The following is a 21,079-nucleotide window of genomic DNA, read 5'->3' as shown; positions in this document are numbered from 1 at the left end:
TGCCCACTGTAAGCACTTGGTAAGCACACAATACGTCTTTCATAGCAGACAGCTTGTCTTTTGACTTTGTACAGTGCTCTGCTGCCTCATGGCTCGGTTTAAGTTTATTAACATAGTTAATTAAAACCATTGCAAAAGTGGCACTGCAAGATTCGTGTAATGTGGTTAAAAACATTTTAAGAATTAGAATAAAAACTACATTGTAATAAAACATGATCGAATTACGGTATTTGGGACAGTCAGTGGCTCGGTTCACCCGCTAGAATTATAGCCAGTGTGCGCTTTTTGGTCAGCAAGACCCAAAAATAAAACATTGACCTCAACAGCTAACCGACATCCCTGCTATGCAAATGTGCATACCTCAACATAAGTCTGCTCTGACAGAGAATTAAAACAGGCAAACTATGAGCTGGGGACCATAGGCAAGCTCCATAATTTAATTGTAATAAAATAATAATTTGTAAGTGTCTAAGATGACAATACAGACGGTTTGCGAAGTGCTACAGCTGCAATAAACAAGCATTAGCATAGCCAATAGGTCTCGTCTTTGGGAGGGTATATGTGTTTAGCCAGAGGTATTGGCTTTGCACAATGTGTTTAAGAGCATTGTTGCTGTTGTGCAGCAAGGTAGAAAGTTATAATAAAGTGTTATAAGCACTTGTGTCATTTCATATATAACCAAGAAGACATTATGTACAACTGAATGACTCAATTAAAACAAGCATTTGCAATGCAATAGGTCTCGCATTAGGAAAGTTAGAGCTATTGGTATTGTAAATGACAATTTTTTTATTTATGTGTTGGTTTTGAAAATAGCAAAATTAATAGCTTTGTCATTTACAATACCAATAGTTTTAACTTTTGCAAATGTGACACCTATAGCATTTGTAATGCAATGTGTTGTATTTACGTGACTTTGATGTATTGATATTACAAATAACAATTGGCTTTTATTCCATACTTTCCAAATCACTGTTTTACCCAGTGTCCTGCAAAGCCAGCTCAGCTCCTATTGTCAGTGTTGCACAGAATCAGTCACTTTGTTATGCCGTACAGTCACCTCACTGATTGAGTGTGTATGGCTAAGGCTTGTAATTTGCAGGTCACAGGTTCGAAACCCAGGAAAGATGCAGTATTTCACCCATCTGTGTTTATTAAAATGAGCACCGCCGAAATAGGGTGACAGAGAATCCTGTTCTTTGCCAGAAATGGCAACACTAAAGCACCAGTCCCTATGCAAACAAAGTTGGTACTGATTTCTTGACAGGATTAAAAGTGACATTACTGAGGTCATAAGGAACGGTGAATAATGAGCCCATTGCACATATTAGGTTTCAAAATTGAAGGAACATATATGGAGAGAAACCTAATCACTGACGGCTGACAGATTTCTAACTTGCTCGAGCGCTACGTGTAGATCTTTAACAGTCCGGTCTTGGTTCTAAAAACCAACTCATCCTATTAGTAGCACGGACACGCACTTTATCCATGCCCCAAATGAATCCTTTGGTCACAGACTGCTATTAAAATACGGGCACTATCTTACCCCCCTTTCCCACCACGTTATTCTTGTAAGGTAAATAAGAAAGCCCATTTCACTATGGCGATGATGTTGGCCTGGTAAAAACATCAGCACGGTTTTACGTAAAGCAACTTCCTCCAACTCCCTTTAGGTTAAACAACAATCACAACCAATACAAGATGGCACCCAAGTTATATATCCCGCAGGTCCCTCTTTTTCGATTTAATTATGCTAATATCCCTCCACGCCACGCCTTCTCTTCCCTGCCACGCACCAGTCTCGCGACCGTATTACGCTAATTATGCGTGCCATCACACTCAGCTGTTTGCATTACGTGCCGTCGCGCGGCGCTGTTCCCTGTATTGCCGTTGGGAAAGACGGAGAGGGTGAACAACAGTGAAGAGAGACTACTCTAGAGACAGGGAAAAGTTCAAGGGGGGGAGAACGGGGAGAAAAAAAAAATAGCGTCAGCTTTGACAATCCGCCTTCATCCTCTGTCCCTGAAAGGCCTCCCCGCCCCGGGACAGTGTTCCCGGAAGCCTCTCCCTCGGCTGGTCGGACCCAGGTACGTGTGAAAGTCTGGCGCGGTAGAAGAAAGCCGTTATTTGGAAAGTATAGAGGGGGAGGGGGAATCTTCTGTCGCCATTTTGTTTTTCGTTCGAATAACAACATCGACTGTTCATCTCCCCATAGCACCTTTTGACTCTTTAACGACTTCAGACTGATTAAATACATGCACATATTTTCATTTCACGACCAGTATACAGGTTTTTACCTTTCTGTGCCCCGTCTGCACGTTAATATATGTGCACAATAAAATGGCTTTACAATTCTTTTGGAAAAGCATTATAGCGCAATATGCAGCTGTAGCGCTTATTTAGCATTTACGGTTTGTCATCCACGCTTCCTGTAAACTAGATATGCGGATAGCACTGCTGTCTATATATTAAACAGATGACCTGTTTTATATTAATGACTAATCAGATTCGCATGTCTGGTCAATGAGTGGAGATGCTACATGCATACACGCGGGGTGCAGTCACGGTGACATCCGATTTAATTTTCTTACAGTCCAGTCGTACTAGAGAGTGAACACATCAGATCTTTAAACTGTTTCCTTGTAAAATGAAAAGCGCATATATTACGTTTATTATGCTGGTCTCTTACAAATGAAGTTTCCTGACAGCTCCTACCATTCAACAACATATTATAGGTGTAGTCAACTACCGGTCAATTCCTATCCGTTGTGCCTTTTGAAGCGATTGGTGTGTTTTTCAATTGTGCATCATTCCAAAATTATGTTAGATTCTCTCATAGGCGCTGAAAGAAAGTGAGTTTATTTACAGACGCGAATAACGAATATTGGGATGTGAAGATGCGCGGTGGGTGTCAGTGTTGAGCTACATGATTCCCATAGCCTTACTAAACGGGAGGGAAGGGGGGAGGGGCGGCGGCGTGTGTATGCGTGCGTGTCTGTATGTGTGTGTGGGGGGGGCGGAAGCGTGTGTCTGTGTGGTGTGTGTGCAGGGGTGTGGGGGCTGGCTGTGTGCACATGGGAATATGAGGCACGAGAGGGGCACGGCACCGTGCGCGCCCACGAGGTCAAATCTGCGCTCGTGCCCCTCTCGTGTCCACATTCCCAAATACGGCTGACAATAGGTCTAGAAGCAGACAGCAATCAATGCTTCGCATTGAATGCAGGTCTGCTCGACCTAAAAAAGAACAAGCATAAAAAAGGTCTTGTTTTTTTGTCGTTGCCAACTTCATCCTGCCTGTTCTAATGCGGAGGTGGTGCTTAGTGATGCTGTGGTGGTGTTGAGGTGGTGTTGCGGTGGTGCTTCGTTGGTGCTAAGGTGGTGCTGAGATCTGTTCAGTTGGTGTTGTGTTGAGGAGCTGCATCAGTATTTCAACTGTGAAACCAAATGCCGTAAATAACTTTAAAAAATAGAGCTAACTTATTTTGCATGTTTCCTTTTTATATAATAACAAAAAAAAAAAAGAATTGCTTCAAAAGCCAATGTGTTGCATTTCAAACGTGGAGAATGTATATTGCTTCCACTTATAAATATGTTAACAGCAAAAATGTTATGATGTAAATTTACTCCACAAGTAACAAAATCGTTCCAATGACTTATCATGTTTTTGCAGCAGGGCAAAGTTTCTTTAATATGGTCCTAGAAAAACATTTGCCTTTCTAGTAGTTGGACAAGCTTCTTCTACGGTTGATCACGCCCAAAAACCTTATATTCTCTGATGCGAGGACCAAAGTAATGGAATTTTAAGATTCTTCCGCCTCATGTTTGCTGCGCGCTGGTACAAAGCTACAGGCTTGATGTGTGTGTCTGCATGGACTGCACCGGGTGGTCGCTTTCTGTCCTCAAGCCGTTTGTACCCATGTCACAGAGGTTCTGTCGACTGGGTGGCTTTCTGGCTCTTCAAAACATCCATGATGTTTATTCACCAAGCCCTGACAGTGATTGGCCGCAGTGCTTCATATACAAATAAACAAATGTGATTGCCCAATGGATAGTGTATGACCTCCTAGGAGGTGGGTATACAGCAGGAGTGTTAAACTCCAGATATTATCGCTGGATGGAGGAGAAGGGGCGCGTTCAAGTGGTAACCGAAGACACGTTTTACTTCAGATGTGCTTAACAAATTTACAGTGACCTCTGGCTGATATCCCTCCACCATCGATTCAGAACGTGTACCGCAGAATCCTTCAACTAGCCCGTGGCAACCCTGTGCGTGAGATAAGGGGTTATTATTGTGGCTCATTTTGAAAGTTGAATGCAAATACAGCATTTCCATGCAGCAGGAAAGCAAATAAAGATTCCATAAAAAACAGTGCCGTAACGAATCGATCATAACGCAATCACCGTTAATTGATCAAACAATTGTCTGTGCATACACGTTTATGCAGAGAGAAAAAAAACACGTTAGCGCTGTTTTCTGGGATTTAGCAACTTGTAAGGGACTAAAACCTTGTCAAATGGAACAGTCGCCATCTAGTGGCAACTTTGAGAGATCTAACACAATACTGGAAGAGAAGGCAATGTAAAGCTCGTTGTTGATTGTACCGCCCCCACTACGCACTAAATTAAGGACCTAAAGTCACATGGCATGCAGGGTAAATCAAGTTATGATTTCTCAACATTATTCTGGCAAAAGAAAAATGTTTAAAAAATGATTTAAATGATTTCTTAACTGCAGTGCGTATAGCTGTATGAATTATTTACAACAAGGGGTGGTGAGGGACAGAGTCTCTGAATAAAGCAGAATACTCTCACCCAGTCAAGAGATCGGGGCTAGATCCAACACCGTTTTTTAGCTCATTGCACCATCCCAGTTTCAGAACCTGGCTGTATGCAAATTAGTCTGTTCCTGTCCCAGTGCATGATGGGAACAGGGCAAACCAAACTACAAAAGCCAATTCTTACACTGGGAAGGAAACAAGCTTCCGGGGACCGGTTTCTGGCATTACAGCCGTCTTCGGCCCGGCTTGCTTGAATCCTGATGGTGCAATGAGCAAGGGACTCATGTCTGAGTATACCCTTCCACGCTTAGGGTGGACAAAATGAATCGTTATAGCTGTATGAAGACATGCTTTATTAAACAGCCCTCAGGATCTAAGCAAGTCGGGAACATCAGGCAGATAAAAACAAGTGGCTTTGGTAAATGCTGAGAGAGGAGGACGCTACACTGAAAAGTACCAATAACAATAAAAGATCATAAAGCATTACAGGCACAAGTTATGCAGCAGAGAGAGAAAGTCAGGGAATGTATTAACACAGTAACAACAAATATACTAACAGGCGCTGCCGTGAAAGGGAAAGCGACCGCGCTATGTTAAATTAGTAACCTGATCCATGACCAGCTGCCAGCCTGCGCGCCGCTGCTCGCTCCCAAGACCCCTAGGTCATGGGACTGAAAGTTTAGGGGAAAGGCAGGACATGCACCAGTCTTTGGCCATTTGCGTGACTTCATTATTAAAAGTCGCACACAAAGGCCAATGGAATGTGTGGGAGGATCTCTTGGAAGTCTGGAGTGATTCCAAGAGGGCCTCTTCTAGAGCAGCGCATGCGCGATGCACTAGGCGCTAGGCTCGACCTAAAAAAAGGATGTAAAGATAGAATTAACTAAGTTTAAAATTAGTGCTCATTCACACAGGCAACATAGAGAACGGGTGATTCCACCGACTACAACTATTTGAGTCTTCGCTCCTAGTTCTGTATCAATTTATCACCTGCAAATAAGCTGAACTTAGGAGTCGTTCTTGATCAACCTGTTTGAAACTGATTTCTGTTGCAAAGCAAGCTTTTCCAATTTCAAGATATTCTCACTTTTAAAGTGGCTACGGTATCGGCAATATGAAGTTTCTCACACCACGTGATTAGGTATTCAGTAAATGTGGGTAAACGATTTTGAAATGTTGTTTTCAACATTTTCTTGTTATCAGAATTAATAATACTGTTGCTTGTTAAAACAAATGCTTTAAAGTGTCTAACCCAACAAAGTCATAGGTTAAGTGGCATAAGAGGTGTTCTGTACAATCCTCAGTGGCTTCAAATTACAATATCATTGATGTTGGGTAGGATGCTTGTGATTTGAGAAGCTCACAACTGCTACCAGAGCTTATAAAAAGCCAGTATTAAAAGTTTATCTAACAGTCTGATAAGTGTAAAACGGTCAAATTCATCACTGCCTTGTTATTCAGCGGGTGAAATTACAGGAGCATTGCCAGTAAGAGGTTGTCTCTATAAAAGTCTGAATACTACTGTATTTTTGAGACTTTTGCACAATACCCCGTCTCTAAATTGAATAACTGCACTTTCATAAGCCAATGTTTCTGCCTTTCTACAATTGCATTTAGTGCATATGATTTCCCACGGGCGATGTTCCAATTGAGTATAGTTGGTTGCAATAAGCAGCATGCAGGACTTTGAAAAACACATGGACTCACACTAGGGAAACAACTGGGGCCTGTCAGAATACACTGGAGATTCATCTGGACCAATCAGCAACAAGCATTAGGAAGGCACCCGTTATCTATAAGCATACACTTGGGAGTTCCTCAGTGTCCATCAGCAGTTTACATTAGAGAGACACCTAGAATCCATCAGTAGCATATACAAGGTAGACATCTGGACAACACACACATTATACAGAACAGAAACACTCAAGACATGATCAGTCATTGGAAAATAGAAAGAGTAGTTTTAATACTAAATGGAACATGTTCTTGCAGATTTCCTGCTTGATCAAAAGGCCACAGGCCCCAACAAATAAATATATATTTAGAGCCTGTTTGCTTGGTTTCCTTGTGTGCAAGCACTACCAGTGTTTCTGGTTTATCTTCATTCTTGTTAACTCACGCTTAGCACCAGTAGGCAAGTTTGCTTCTGAAAAATGTGCTGCATTAATTCTAAAGTTCTGTGTTGCTCACTGCTGCTGATCAGATTTCTTCTAGTGAAATCTGAATCTGTTCTTCATGGTGCTGATGATTGCCTTATTCATTATATAATCTGGTAAGTAAGCAGCTATTCAAACCGTACTTTATAGGTGCAGTTGTATAACTAGCTTCAGAGTTCATATCCTCTTTTAAATAGGGCCGGGTGAAGCCCTTTATTATCACAGTTCCAAGCCAGTCGCCCTCCATCAGCCTGTGGAACCACGATACACACATTATTGGAGGAGTTTCATTCACGCTCAGTCTTGTGTCCAACTTATCAAATGTTTGTTTAAATGTAAACAATTTTTATGCTGCAGCCATCCAATCCGTAATAAAAGGTTTTTCCTATATATTATCGCTTTTCCATTTGTTTACTTCCCAATGGGTATGGCAAACATAAATGTGCACTCGTAATCATAAGCCATTAATCATAATAGATGAAGTTGGAGCACACTTTAATTCTCAGGAGTACATTTTGATCTAAAACCCTTAAAAACGTTAGCATAGTAGAATATTGTAAAACTGGGTAAATATTGATGGTTCGGAAACAGCAATAAATTAAGGAAACAAGAAACAATACAATACAATTTAACAGTTTACCAAGAGAATGTACCTAGGCTAACCGACCTTTGATACAGATCTCCAATAACACAAAAGGATGACCATCGGATGGGCCTATCACTTGACTACGGAGGACCATATGTAATTAAGACGAGTAACGACTAATAAAACGAGCATTGGAAAACCCAGAAGCTATGGCCCTGGAAAACCTCTTTAACAAACATCGTACATCTACGCCGCCTGCAAGGTGACCCGACTCCCTCCCTCACAACTTTAGCACCAATATTTAGAAGGGTTTGGACCTCTTCCCTAAAACTGGCATTGGATTCTGTTGTTCTGCCAGCTGATTAATGCTGTGGACAACAATATAGGAGGCCTGTCTATGCAGTCTACTTATATTGTGTTCTTAAAAAATAGGCGAGATCGCTCGCCTGTAATGTTAAACCTGAAAGTACATAGTAAAAAGAACCTTAATAGCTTGTTTGCATAACTAAAGACAGCAAGCACAATTTGCACTTTACTTCATTGTATATTGCTTTGTATAGCTACCAACAAAAAGCAATGCTATTGTTCCACTTCTACAATGATGCTGTATTTTAGATTTGTTTATATCCATTTACGTGACATTTAGGAAATATGTCTTATTGAATAATAGTAATTTCTGCTTTAAAATAATAAACCCTGTTCATTTTGGTTATGGGGCATAACAACAGCATTTTAGAAGCATGTTTGCATGGTTGAGGGTAGCAACATTCACTTGCACTCTATTTCTATATAATTTTATTTTGTATACTTTTTATTGAGATCGATAGCCCATCCAATTCGGTCATTCTTTTTATTGGGGTGTATTTTACATTTGGCCTTACTTAAGCAATACCAAAGAGAAATATTGTCTATTAAATTGCAATATTAGGGAGACGAAATGTCTAAAGCAGTGGTTCTTAACCTGTGGTCCGTTGACCCCTGGGGTCCAAGAAGTCTATTCAGGGGGTCCACAACAGCTTTGAAAATTTAACATAACATTTGTACCCCGGCACTCATATTTATCATCTCATTCTTAATATTATTTGTAACAAAGAATTCCATATACATTTATGGTAGCTCAAATCACAGGAAACATCAATTTGTTGAGTTGTACTGAGATTTACTTATATTCAATAGTTCATGTGGATTCGAATTTACAAAGTATTGTGCCTTATACACGGATTCTAATGTGGCATTTTGTGTACATGCATATGTTATTACCATTTAGACAATTCGATGTTATACAAGTTGACAGCGATGATCCAATTCTTAAAACAACATAGCCAGGTGATGACGCAACATAGCAACCGACAAGTGTTTTGTTACAACCATAACTTTTTCAAGGCTTCAAATTGTAGTAATACATGTATCAAAATAGATCTTTGTGTAACAGATGTTATGTGCAAACAATCAACCCAGTGCAAGATTTTAATAAAAGTGGATATTTTTTTATTTCAAAAGTGAGAGAGAAGGCCCAGAAGACAACAAATGACTTGAAGTGAAGAGATGTAGATGACTCGTTAAAAAGATTTTGCATGCAGAGCAGAGAAAACCTAAAACTAGTTAATGCCCTTAGATATAAATGGGAGCACCTGACTTGCTTATTTACAGGAAGGAAGCGGCTGAAGAATTCAGTGTTGAGAGACATGCCTTATTGCTTCAAAAAAGAAAAGTTCTAACCTTAAATAGATGAAGATATAAATTCTCAAAGTACTAATATGCACTGAAAACTCAATTAAGTAAACAGTTGTCATCGTCTGATGGCGAAAAATGGAAAGTCCTACGAGACATATGCATCAATAAGTCTAGACGACAAAATAAATATATTCTTGTTAGTTAAGAGAAAAAGAGGACGTACTGATAGGCGCCTTGTAAGTGCTAATATCAACATAGAATGTCTGCAAGGGAAACTTCAATCGTAGCGTACTAGTCCCAGGATAAGCGTGTGGATGGCCGTACAGTGGAGGAGTTCAAAACTAGAAGTGAGTTATTATATTATATAAACGAGTGAATCTTAGCAATAAAGCTATTCTATTATAGAAAGTGAACTACTATGCGGTGACCTGGATGGCAGGCTAACTTACTTAAACAGCTCTCTGCAAACACGGTGTATCAGTTGTGTGAGTAGCCAAAGAGACCAAAAAGTGGACTCCCCATTCACTGTAAGATGCTCAATGGGCTATAGTGTGTCCCTCTACAAAGAAAGATGAGCAGTTAGCTATGGACTACACACTAGTCCTGTAAAATCAATGCATAGGTGTAGTTCCAAAGTATAACTGTTACTCATTGAGAAGTTGGAATACGCCCTAGTTACGTAAAAGATTGTTACAAATTTGAGCTGCAACGTAGACCAACGAAAGTCCGATGATCAAGAAAGACTCGTATTAAAAATGACTTACTTTTAAGTAAAACCTTAATGGGCGCTGGGCTGAGATATGCCCGTGTGAAAAAGGAAAATAAAAAACTGGTTATGGTCTCAAAGCGGCTCCCAACTAAGTGCTTGGGCGTAGATTGCTTAAAAACAAAACGTCCCCCCCCCCGGGTCATGTGTCCACTAACCTATCTCGTCTAGTCCGCGTATAGAGTCCTGTAGTCTCCTCCGGTGTGGGTTAAGAGCGTAGTAAAGTGACAGAGTGTAGTTAAATACCCACGATGCTGTGGAGATCATGAAACTAGAAAGGGGAGTGTTGCGTGGTTGGTATTATGGCCTCGGAAATTGAATCGCTGGCAAGGGTTGAGGAAAAAATAGAGAAAGGACCCTAATTTTGAGTAATGGGATCTCTTGGATCTTTGTACTGAAGGTCATTCACTATTGCCCTATGTGTGTGTTTTCCTGGCTCATGTCCATAATGGGCTTTTCTAAAATATGGGGACAGACTTCTTATATGGACAGGTTGGTCCAATTTACATGTTCTCTTACTTGTCTAGGTAAACTTGTAGTGTAGAACCAGGGGGTCTTAGAAGTAGACCACCCAGCGGTGCAGGAAACCCCCAAGTCCACAGCTTTATTAGTTTGTTGTGGGTTAGAACTTCTTTGTGTACTTTCAAGTTGTCTTCAGTTTGGGGATCCACTTTTCTACAGTGGGAGGCGTGGACCCAAGATTTCTTTCCCTCTACTCGCAAGGCCATTCTGGTCACCCGCTAGCACCTGCAAAGGACCTTTCTAGGCAGGCTGCATAGACTGGGTGCGTGCAAAGTTCTTCACCAGGACAAAGTCTTCAGGTTTGATATCATGGCCAGGGCCCTGAGATCTGTCTGTGACGGAGGCCCGGACCTGTTCATGGAGTAAAGAAATAGTTTTAGTGAGTTCATACAGATAATCAGTCAACACTTCCTGGGGAAGGTCAGTCAGGGACTTCGGAGGTGGGGTATTCCAAATATTCATAGGTCTACCAAAAACTCGTCTCGTAGAGCGTAAGGTGTGACTTAGAATGTGGGACTGATCGTATAGACAGCAGAACTAGAGGTAGAGCATTTACCCAATTCAATCCGGTCTCAGTTGTTATCTTAGCTAATTTCTCCTTCAGGATTCCATTATAACGTTCCACTAATCCTGCTGCCTGGGGGTGAAATGCAGCGTGGAATTTGTGTTTGACCCCCAGTCCCTCTAAGATATGTTTGACTGTCTGGCTGATAAAATGTGATCCTCGATCACTTTGCACCAATCTACAAAGGCCATACTGGGGAATGAATTCCTTCAGGGGTACTTTAGCTGTAGTAATGGCAGTATTATCCTTGGTGGGATATGCTTCCGCCCATTTACTGAATGCACAGACCACCACCAAGACATACTTGTAGCTGTTAACTGTTCATTTGGATATAATCCATCTGAAGGACTTCAAAAGGGGCAGAGGGCAGTGCAAATCCTGCTGTCTGAACCTTTGTTCCCTTTCCCACATTGTATCTTAAACAGGTCAGATAGTGCTTGACAAATCACTCTGCCAGGGGTCTCAATTTGGGATGGTCCCATACTTCCTTGAGCATAGTATACATGGCTTGGGACCCAATATGTGCAGGTAAGTGTGTCATTGTAAGTAAGGGAATAACATATGCTGTTGGTAGTTTCTACCTGAGTATCCTGAGATCTCCAACATCCCTCCTCATCTAACATACCATCTGTTTTCAACTATGGTTTTTCTTCTATGACAGCGGATTCTTGTAAGTCAATAATCCGTTGTCTGGCATCGTGCCATTTTTCAGCTTGTGATTTTAGGACGTACATTGGTGCAGGTACTATTCCTAAGGCTGTGTTCCTGGCTGTGCGGTCGGCCAGAGCGTTCCCCTGTCCTACTTAGTCAATAACTTTCTTGTGTGCCGCGCATTTGATCATAGCTAACTTAACACGGAGAGTGATGGCTTCCAAAAGAGCATTAACCAATTCACCATGTTGTATAGGCGTCCCATGAGAAGTGAGAAACCCTCTTTCTTTCCATAGTAGTGCAGAATTGTGTACTACCCCAAAGGCATACTGACTGTCGGTGTAGATGTTTACAGTCATGCCTGTACTGAGGATGCAAGTGTTATCTCTGCTGCTTGGGTTGTAACAAAACACGTGTCGGCTGCTATGTTGCATCATCACCAAGAATTGGATCATGGCTGTCAAATTGTCTAAATGTTAATAACAAATGTATGTACAGGAGATACCACATTTGAATCATTGTATAAGGCATAATACTGTGTAAATTCCGATCAACATGAACTATTGAATAGAAGTAAATCTCAGTACATCACAACAAATTGAGGTTTCCTGTGATTTGAGCTACCATAAATGTATATTGAATTTGTTACAACTAATATTAAGAAGGAGATGATAAATATTATGAGTGCCGGGGTACAATCGTTATGTTGAGCTTAGCACGAGGATCTGGTTAGATGATAGTGCACCAACACCTCAAGTAGTGGGGTGTTCTGTTACCTTGAGTGGCAGCAAGACTTCTGTGTCGTAGAAGTACTACCAATACTTTGTTACCCACGTCAAATTATCTTTGAATCGATGTGCGACTTTGTGTACCACCACTACCACCTGCTCATATTGTAAAGCTTTGAAAATTAAATATATACAGATTACTAAAGTGCATATAAATAATAGAGCAAAATGTAACATTTTCAAACTTTTCTGCAAATGTGAGGAATTTAAATGATAAAAATTAGGTGGGTATTCTCAGATTGATTTGTAGGGGCAGTGCAAGTGCATCAAACAGAATATATACTATGAACCATGGGTGGCCTCAACTGAATTTAGAAAAGCGCCAACCTTCCAATTTAAATTCAGATTTATTTTAATACATTTGTTAATTAAATACAAATTTTCATTATTTGTGTAAAGAATGCTGGTTTCAGTATTTTTTGCGAATTGGTTTGTGGATCAAACCATCGTAAATGCTTAGGCTGGAGTCCCCAGCTTCCAGTAATGACTTGGTGGGGGTCCCCGGACTCCAATAATGATTTGGTGTTGGTCCCTGGGCTCCAGTAAAGATGAAACGGTGGAGTCCACAGAAGTATAAAACATTAAGAACCACTGGTCTAAAAAGTATAGAACGAATATGTAGTTTGTAATTAATTTCAGCTAGCTTCGTGATGACTTCTCTTTTGTAATCCCTTGACCCGTGTTTTATATTATATGGCTTGCATTTGTAAAATCGGACACAATATAGTTGGTATTGGTAAGATGGTGCAACTGTTTTATCCCTGTAAGTATACGCAACACAAAGAGAAAAAAACAGTGCCAGAGGGCATATGACTGAAGTACTCCGACCCACTCCCCCATCCTGAATGATGTGCTGGGAAGAAGTAAAATGTGAACAAACATTAAACACCCCTCTGCACATGCGCTTTTTATTTATGAATTATTTTGATACAATAAGACTAGCGAAAAGACTAAAGATATCTCTATGGAAGATCCAAATCAAAAAAATGATAGGGGTAAAATATAAACAATGTCGACGCAGGGAGGATTTTGGGGTGCCAAATGAGACACACAATCCAAGCAGGAAGGTTTGTTGGGCGAGGAAAGAAAAAACTCCATTCCTTGTTTCCAGAATCAGTCTGTAAGACAAAGAAGGCAGCATGGTATCAGCAGACTATCGTCAAAAACCAACAGGATGACAATCCACATTCCAAATTATCAAACAACTCGGACAAGGTGATAATCTTAGTCAGGCAAAGAAGCAAAACTTTAGTGGGTGGCCAATACGTGGAAGTGTAACATATCCAAAATGGCAGCTCAACAAATGTTGTTCAACACATTCAAGTAGTCACATCAGCCCATTTGTTCTGCCCCAGTTCAGCTGTAAATCAATTCCAAGAGGGGGTCCATCTGAATGGGCCTTGGTACAACTCCACAGCCAAGAGGCAGTGATACAATCATATTCCAATAGCTTGGCATTCCAAGACAAATTTCAAGTCCAGCCACACAACCAAATCCAAGAACAACATATTTCAAGAACGAATTCAGGCCAGTCCAATCAAGATACATCTCAGAACAAATAGATGATCCACTTTACAAGTGACTTCAGTCCGGATGAGTAAATCATTCCAAGAGAAACAAACCCCAGAAGTGCAAATTATTTCAAAGACTATCAGTTCTAACAGAGAAACCACCCTGTCAATGTCCCTCCAGCTGCAACCTCATTCCTGTCATGTGGCCACATCCAGAGGCTGCTCTCACACTAACTCAGCAGGGAACATTTTAACAGTAAACTCAATACAAAAAAAAACTCACAAAACTATACAACTGAAGAATTCACAGGGTTAAGAAATTAACAACAATCAAGGGACAGACAATAATATGACATTGCAATGCCCTAATGCTAATTTCATTTAATTTTGAATACATAAAAAGCAAAACCCACTGGTTGTGCTATGCTTAGGAGCGGTTTGCATTTATTGTGCTGAAGTGGTATGTATTACATTACATGATAAACATCTCTAAAAGTCAATTGTATATCAAATATGTGTATTAAACATTCAAATGCAATACAATGAATCTGGTTTTAGGACATTACTTGGATATTTTTGCATTTCATTACATCTATTTCCATAATGCATTCTGTATTACCCCATCAGATAGCACATTTTCTTAATGTGCATTAAGCAAAATACTCCTTTAAGGGGGCTCAGTGTAAAACCCAGGCAACTGAATGCCCACCAATGTTTAATCTAAAGAGCACACAATGTGCAACCATTTCTTCATTAAAAACAATTCCCTGGTCACCGCCATGAATCTGAAGAGCAATCGTAATCAGAGGCAACGCCACTAGCCACTTAAGAGCTATCAATTGGTTTGTTTGGAAGTGGTGATGACGTAAACTGGAGGACATGGAAGACAACCCTTCTTGAACACGAAGCCTTTAGCAGCTCAAAACAAGGCAGGCTTTATTAACATCAAAAGCAAACAGCACGCTGCTTGATGAGGGAAAACAAAATTGTGTAAATCATTCTACATGGAAGATCTGTTGTTCACTGAAAACAAATCTGCCCATTCCCAAAAATCTCACTAACACGACAAACACCAAAAGAAATATATTGCAAATAGCTATTGTGGGCCAACTTTATAATGTATACACGTGCCAGTTTGATTAAGTTAATATACAATGGGTTTTTCAATATATACAATTGTTGACAGGTGCAACTTGGAATGAACGCCTTGGTTTAGGCTTTTCTGTGCATTTTATATTAACAGCTGCAGTAAATGTTTTATACATATAGAGCAGCGCTCTGCAGTTTACGATAAAAAGATCTCTCTTAAAATGTGATGGAATACAAAACATTTGGCAACCAAATATGTGGCAAAGATATCAATATACTTGCATTCTAGAAAAGGACACCGCCAATGAGTGAAAAAAAGATCTAGTAAAACATATTTCGTGTTAGCAAAACATAATTAGTTATATCTGATGAACAGAAAATACATAAAGTCTCCTAGATTTGCTCTTTGGAATTAGCGTGCGTGGTGTGTGTGGCAGGTGGGGGGTGGGAGAGTGGTGGCGGAATCACAATGCCTCCAGGCGAGGACACAATGATTTCATGCGAGCCCCCACTGAATAGAATTTTAATCGAATCCCCCAGTAACAAATCCTTTATGGTAACAGGCTGCAGCCTGCGCCAAAGAATGGATTCACAAAGATTACTGAACAGCTGCAACAAGGATCCAAATACAAAACACCCATGCCAACCTCAATCCAACCATGGATAACGTGTGGAATATATTGCTTAGCTAAAAAAAAAATTGTTAAAACACCACACATAAAATCTAATTTAAAGCCGAATATACACAGGCAGCAGCCAAGCTGTCGATGGTGGTTATGTACAAAAGTCTTTAGTGTTTTACAGTAAATTTCAGCAGAGACTGACACAATCTATCAAATCACCTTAGCAAATCAATGAAGATGTAACACTACATTAGCATAAAAAAGCACAAGGGTTCCTTCAACAGCAGAACACACTAAGCAATCCAGCACATAGAAGAGAACGGAAGTAAACATACAATTCAGGTCAGATTTATTCGCATGGAGTGATGTTTTCAGTATGACATACATGCAGAGCATACAAGAACCTAATATGCTGCAAAGACTAATCAATCGGGTGCCGTAGACCAGTGTTACATTTTCTCAAAGTCACATTGTAAAATCGATTTTCTAAGTTACATTGCAAGCCTGAATAGCAATATAACCGCCTTCAAGAGAGCACATAGATCATAAGGCATGCCCCGCACTTTAAATCACACTTGATGGCACCAAGTGCCTCAACTACTTGGTCATCTGTCAATTGGAGATTCCATGGACAACTTTATGATCATATGCAGTATTACAGAAACCAATCTTACAGCCAAGATAATCGCTCTATTATTTTGTTTTGAATGTAACAGTGGCAACCAGGTACAAAAGGATTCGATGTGTGAAACGAGAATAATAGGACCTTGCAGGAAACGGTCACATGTAAGCTGCCAATGAGGAAAAGTTTGCGCATTTCAAACTCCCACAGTACTGGTTTGCAAACAAAAACAACAACAACAACAACAAAAAAGAGTCAGAAGGGAAAAAATTATAGATTTCTGACCAAAGGTGCAACAAGAGCAAGATATCAATAATGTCATTATGCTGGGGTTGGCCGTTGTCGAAGAAGTCATTGAGGAACAATGTCATGGAATAGCACGAATGCCCAAGCAAAGCTACAAAAATATATCTCCTGAGATGCTGAAAAAGAAATAGTATTGTGCAAGTCATTTGGAGCGACACACATGTCCAACACAAATTCCAAAGGGTTAGTCTCTGCAACCAATAACTGTCAAAAGTTACACTGAGTATGTAAAAACTCTGATCAGTAACCTGCACTGCCCCATCCTTGGCCTTTGCTTAAACCAATTAAGATCAAAATGAAGATGAGGCACACTTAGTAAACTCTCTCTCCATGTTCACACTCGAATGTTCAGAACTCCCTGGTGTTACTTCTTCCAAGTATGCTTCAGTTATAACTCTCTTTCGGCAACAGCAAAAGCCACAGTAATCAACTCACCATATGGGGAACTCTTCCCAGCCTTACTACATGAGGAACCTCTGAATATCTCAGCAAACAAAATCAAAGCGATTGATGTGCAGGCAAATAACCTTCTGTAAACTAATCAAGCTCCATTAACGTCCTTCACTACTCTCATCTCAGACATTAAGCACTTCCTTCAAATAGGTTGTGAACACCACAAAGCCCCAGCCAGACATCACATTTGTTCTCTTAAGACCTACAGATATTTCTTAACTGTGCTTCCAAAGATCCCAAGGCCTAGCATACCTCTCTCCTACTTCTTCGATCCCAAATCTCGGATTACATCAACTGTGTGTGTTCCACCTTCCTCCAATCACATTGTTATTGTGGCAGATTATCTACCTCCAATATCCGATACCATCTAAACCCATTAGTGAAACCCATTTGTCCATGCCCTAACTGGATGTGGCCTATGCAACAGGCTCTTGTACTGGCTGCTGAACCACCAAACTAAGCATTCTGATCACTACAAGCCCTCTCACCACCCACCACCTGCAGTCTTTACCACACCTCCAGAATTCGAAAGCCTCCTTGGACAAGTCGACTAAAATTGCTATGCAATTTCTTCTGCTAATTAACCAATGATGGATTAGGACTCCTACGCCCAACACCTTGTGCTTTCACAGGCCTCCTTTAGACCCTATTCTCTGATGATCCAATAGGCATGATGCAGCTCCTTTATAATTGTATGTACTCCCAGTGTATCACATTGGCCTTCTGCTGCATCACACAGAGATGTTCCCTAGTACCTTTGGTTACCACTATCTTTTAGAATCCATGCAGTCTTCAAAACACTCCTACAATTATCTTACTGCGATCCTTTATTGACCCCATGAGCCTCGGATCTTTTACAGTCCCCAAACCCGAGGTCATACTCTCATTGCGCAATCCCCCACAAGAAATTCAAAGGTCCACCCCAGTGCCTGTTACTACTGCTGTTCCCTTGCTTCCCCGTAGTCTCAAGCAGCCTATACACCATTTGGATCCCCACCTGCAACATACTCATTCCCCTCCGCAGCTGCAGCCCCACAACCAATGACCCCACTGTCAGGCCTCTGCCCCTTTAGTTGAAGTCTCCATGCAGTTCCACCCACTTGTAGCCCAGTAGGACACCAACAGATCCGAGTCACTGGAAGCCCACAGTACTCCAATACATACTCATGATGCACAAATAACACCCTAGCTACATCCCTGGGATCTCTAGAGAACTCACAGCTCCATTTCCTGATACCTTATTAAGTGTTTCGCCCTACTGCCTGAGTCCACACAGCTCTACTCCCAGATGATCCTATAGGCCACACAGCTCCCCACCGAGGACTCAGGGCTTCATCCACACAGGTCTCATTCTCTCAAGTCCAGAAATTGGTACAGGCTTTAAAGCTGCTCCTTTTGGGGAAGTATGATTCACATCTTAATCGTATACGGACCAGTTGGAACTCACAGCCCGCCCCAGGGTCTATTAAGTCTTAACGCCCTACCCCTGCGGTCCGATAGAACTTAAAAAGTCACGGATTCTTACGGCCCAATAGCTACACTATTTGGACCCATAGGACTCATAGCAGCAGCCCCCTGTGCTTTCAGAATTCATGATTCCACAAGTCTGAGCTACCAGGGGACTCACATCTCCATCACTTAGGGCCCACACTGCACTGTACGGTCCACTTATACACCCTACACGGCTCTTAAAAGCCTCTTCTGGGCCCTGCATATGTGTCATTGCTCTAACCCATGGATAGTCGCATCCCGTGGGCCTCACAGGACTAATGGCCATACCCCCTGGTGCCACGACAGCCTCGTACTCTCCTCCCACAAAAAAAAATAGCCTCACCTGGCCTGCGCCTCGTCCAGGCTCTGGTCGGTGATGGCCATTATCTGCTGCAAGATGTCCCGAATGTCCTGGTGCTGGGGCATGGGAGCAGCCCCGACGAGCTCCATGTCCCCGGACACTGGCTGCGCCAGGGAGGCCATGCTGGACAGCGAGGCGTGCGCCACCATCATCCGCCCATCGTCCATGGCGTCCTGCACTTGCGCCCCGCGGACGGCGCGCGCACGGCGGCCCGTTACTCGGCGACTTGCACGAAATAAATCCCGAACCGCTCTGTTTTGGATGCAGGGAATGAGCGAACGTGAATGGTACTACGCATGCGCGAGGCTGAGGCTAGACGACTGAACGCGCCTGCGCATGCCACTGTCGGAGGTGGGGCTACTGTGACGTCGAAGGCACACTGTGGCATAGTGTCAACGTCCTATTCTTTTACAAAAGGATAAATGGTAATGTTCTGCCTGATCCTGCCATGGCAGCCCTTCGATAGAAGTTGGCATCTAGAAGAATGAGAAGCGTCCAAAAACGGAACTGCTCCGTACGACTGTCATTTTTTTTTTTTACAGAAAACCGTCGATGGTGGCATTAAATCAATTTTAATCGTCATAATAGTTAACATAAGGCATTCTATTCCATCCCTTAATTAAAAGTAATATTTAAACTATAATTATATTTTATGAATATTTGATACGTTTTGTAAGTTTTTTTCATTTGAAACTGGACTTAAGGCAAATGTGCTTCATTTTATTCGAAAATCCTGAATTATTGCATTTTTGCATTCCATGCTACAATCTGTGCACCATTCCAAGAGCGCCGATTGATTCATTCACGCCAGCCCTTTCTGAAGATGCTGAGTGATATGGTTGCCTAGCAACAGCATTCTGTAATGATTGAGTGTGTCTTAAAGCCCCGTTCGTGAGGCACCAGCACGTAGCTTGATGTTCTTGTAACTGAAGCCGTGCGCGGAGGCCTTGCTGTGATTCAGACCCAGTTTTCCCTTAAGAGTACCACGGAATTTAATAAGAAACTGCCACCTTTAGGTAGCACCCAAGACCAACTGCATCGCAAACTCCTACCCCATAGGTGAATGATTGTCCAATGCGCATCCTTTGAAGCGGACAGCAGCCATCACTTAATGCTGGCCTCAACCTTGTAGGGTTTGTAGTTTGAGTGATGTTGTCTTTGTTCTGATCCTATGTGGGAATTGTTTCCATCATGTCATGCGTGATGATCACCGCGGTGCAATTATCGTGTTATGGAATACAGTGCATAGCAAGTAGTGAGTTGGATGATGAAGTGTGAAAGACAGACTCTCAGTTTTATAGTTTTCAGTATGCTGGTAGTTTTGAGTAGCTCAGCAGGTCTCTTTATGGTATTTTATATGACATACTCCTTTTAGCTGGTACTGCTGCGGATTATACAGTCTGAGACTTTGTGTATTGTTGTGGTACTGAGCTGGCGTGCTTAGAGAGGGAGAGAGAAGTGGGGAGATGTGTTGGGATGGGCCTATTTTAGTATAATTTTTTTTTAAACCGTTTTTATTGCAGCTCCAAATGTTCATTACATCAAATTGGATAAATTTCGTTATAGCTATGGGCCTATTTTAGTATCATTATTATCATCCCATAGCTGAGATGTAAAGAAGTGGTCAGATTGTATAGATATTTGGGATCTGCATTGGCTGATTACATTAAAGTCTTCCAAATTGTCCAGCAATGTCTGACAGATCTCTTCAGGTATTCCATGCTGTTCATTTGGTGATGTTTGTTTTTTGGCTGTAAATGTTATATTACATTGCCATTCTATAGCAGTACAAATATCAAACTTGGAGCCAGCTAGGATGGCCACCGTCCCGGGAGCAAGGATGATCTGGCTTGCTTCCAATTGTTCTAGAGAATAGCCTATTTCTTATTGCTTTTATGTTTCAAATCCATCACTTATCCCTCTCAGGTTTATCGTGAGCATGACGTGTTCAACTGGTCATATGACATTCTTCTTTAACATCTATCGGGTGATGGTTGTACCTGAGAAGATTTTGGTTGAGCCCCTGGTATTTTACAGCTTCACCCATGTTTATAAAGGAATGCTACCTAAAGCAGATACGTATTTGATGTGATAGCATGTTCAAATGTTGTTAACCCTTCATTTGTGAATGTTTATT

At 41.4% G+C, this 21,079-nt stretch overlaps 1 protein-coding gene across 1 annotated transcript in view; it reads right to left on the bottom strand.

The window, feature by feature from the left end:
- The window catches only part of LOC144823872 (pre-B-cell leukemia transcription factor 1-like), a 327,009-nt gene extending 307,708 nt beyond the window's left edge, over nt 1-19,301 (bottom strand). Inside the window, exon 1 of the mRNA XM_078682758.1 lies at nt 18,925-19,301. Within this exon, the coding sequence (XP_078538884.1) occupies nt 18,925-19,109 (185 nt within the window). The 5' untranslated portion in view covers nt 19,110-19,301. The remainder of the gene's footprint in view (nt 1-18,924) is intronic.
- Between the last annotated feature and the right edge of the window lie 1,778 nt (nt 19,302-21,079).

Source organism: Lissotriton helveticus, chromosome 1_1 (genome assembly GCF_964261635.1).
Source record: "Lissotriton helveticus chromosome 1_1, aLisHel1.1, whole genome shotgun sequence".
NCBI classification, from domain to species: Eukaryota; Metazoa; Chordata; class Amphibia; order Caudata; family Salamandridae; genus Lissotriton; species Lissotriton helveticus.
This window is presented reverse-complemented; position numbering and strand designations above follow the sequence as displayed.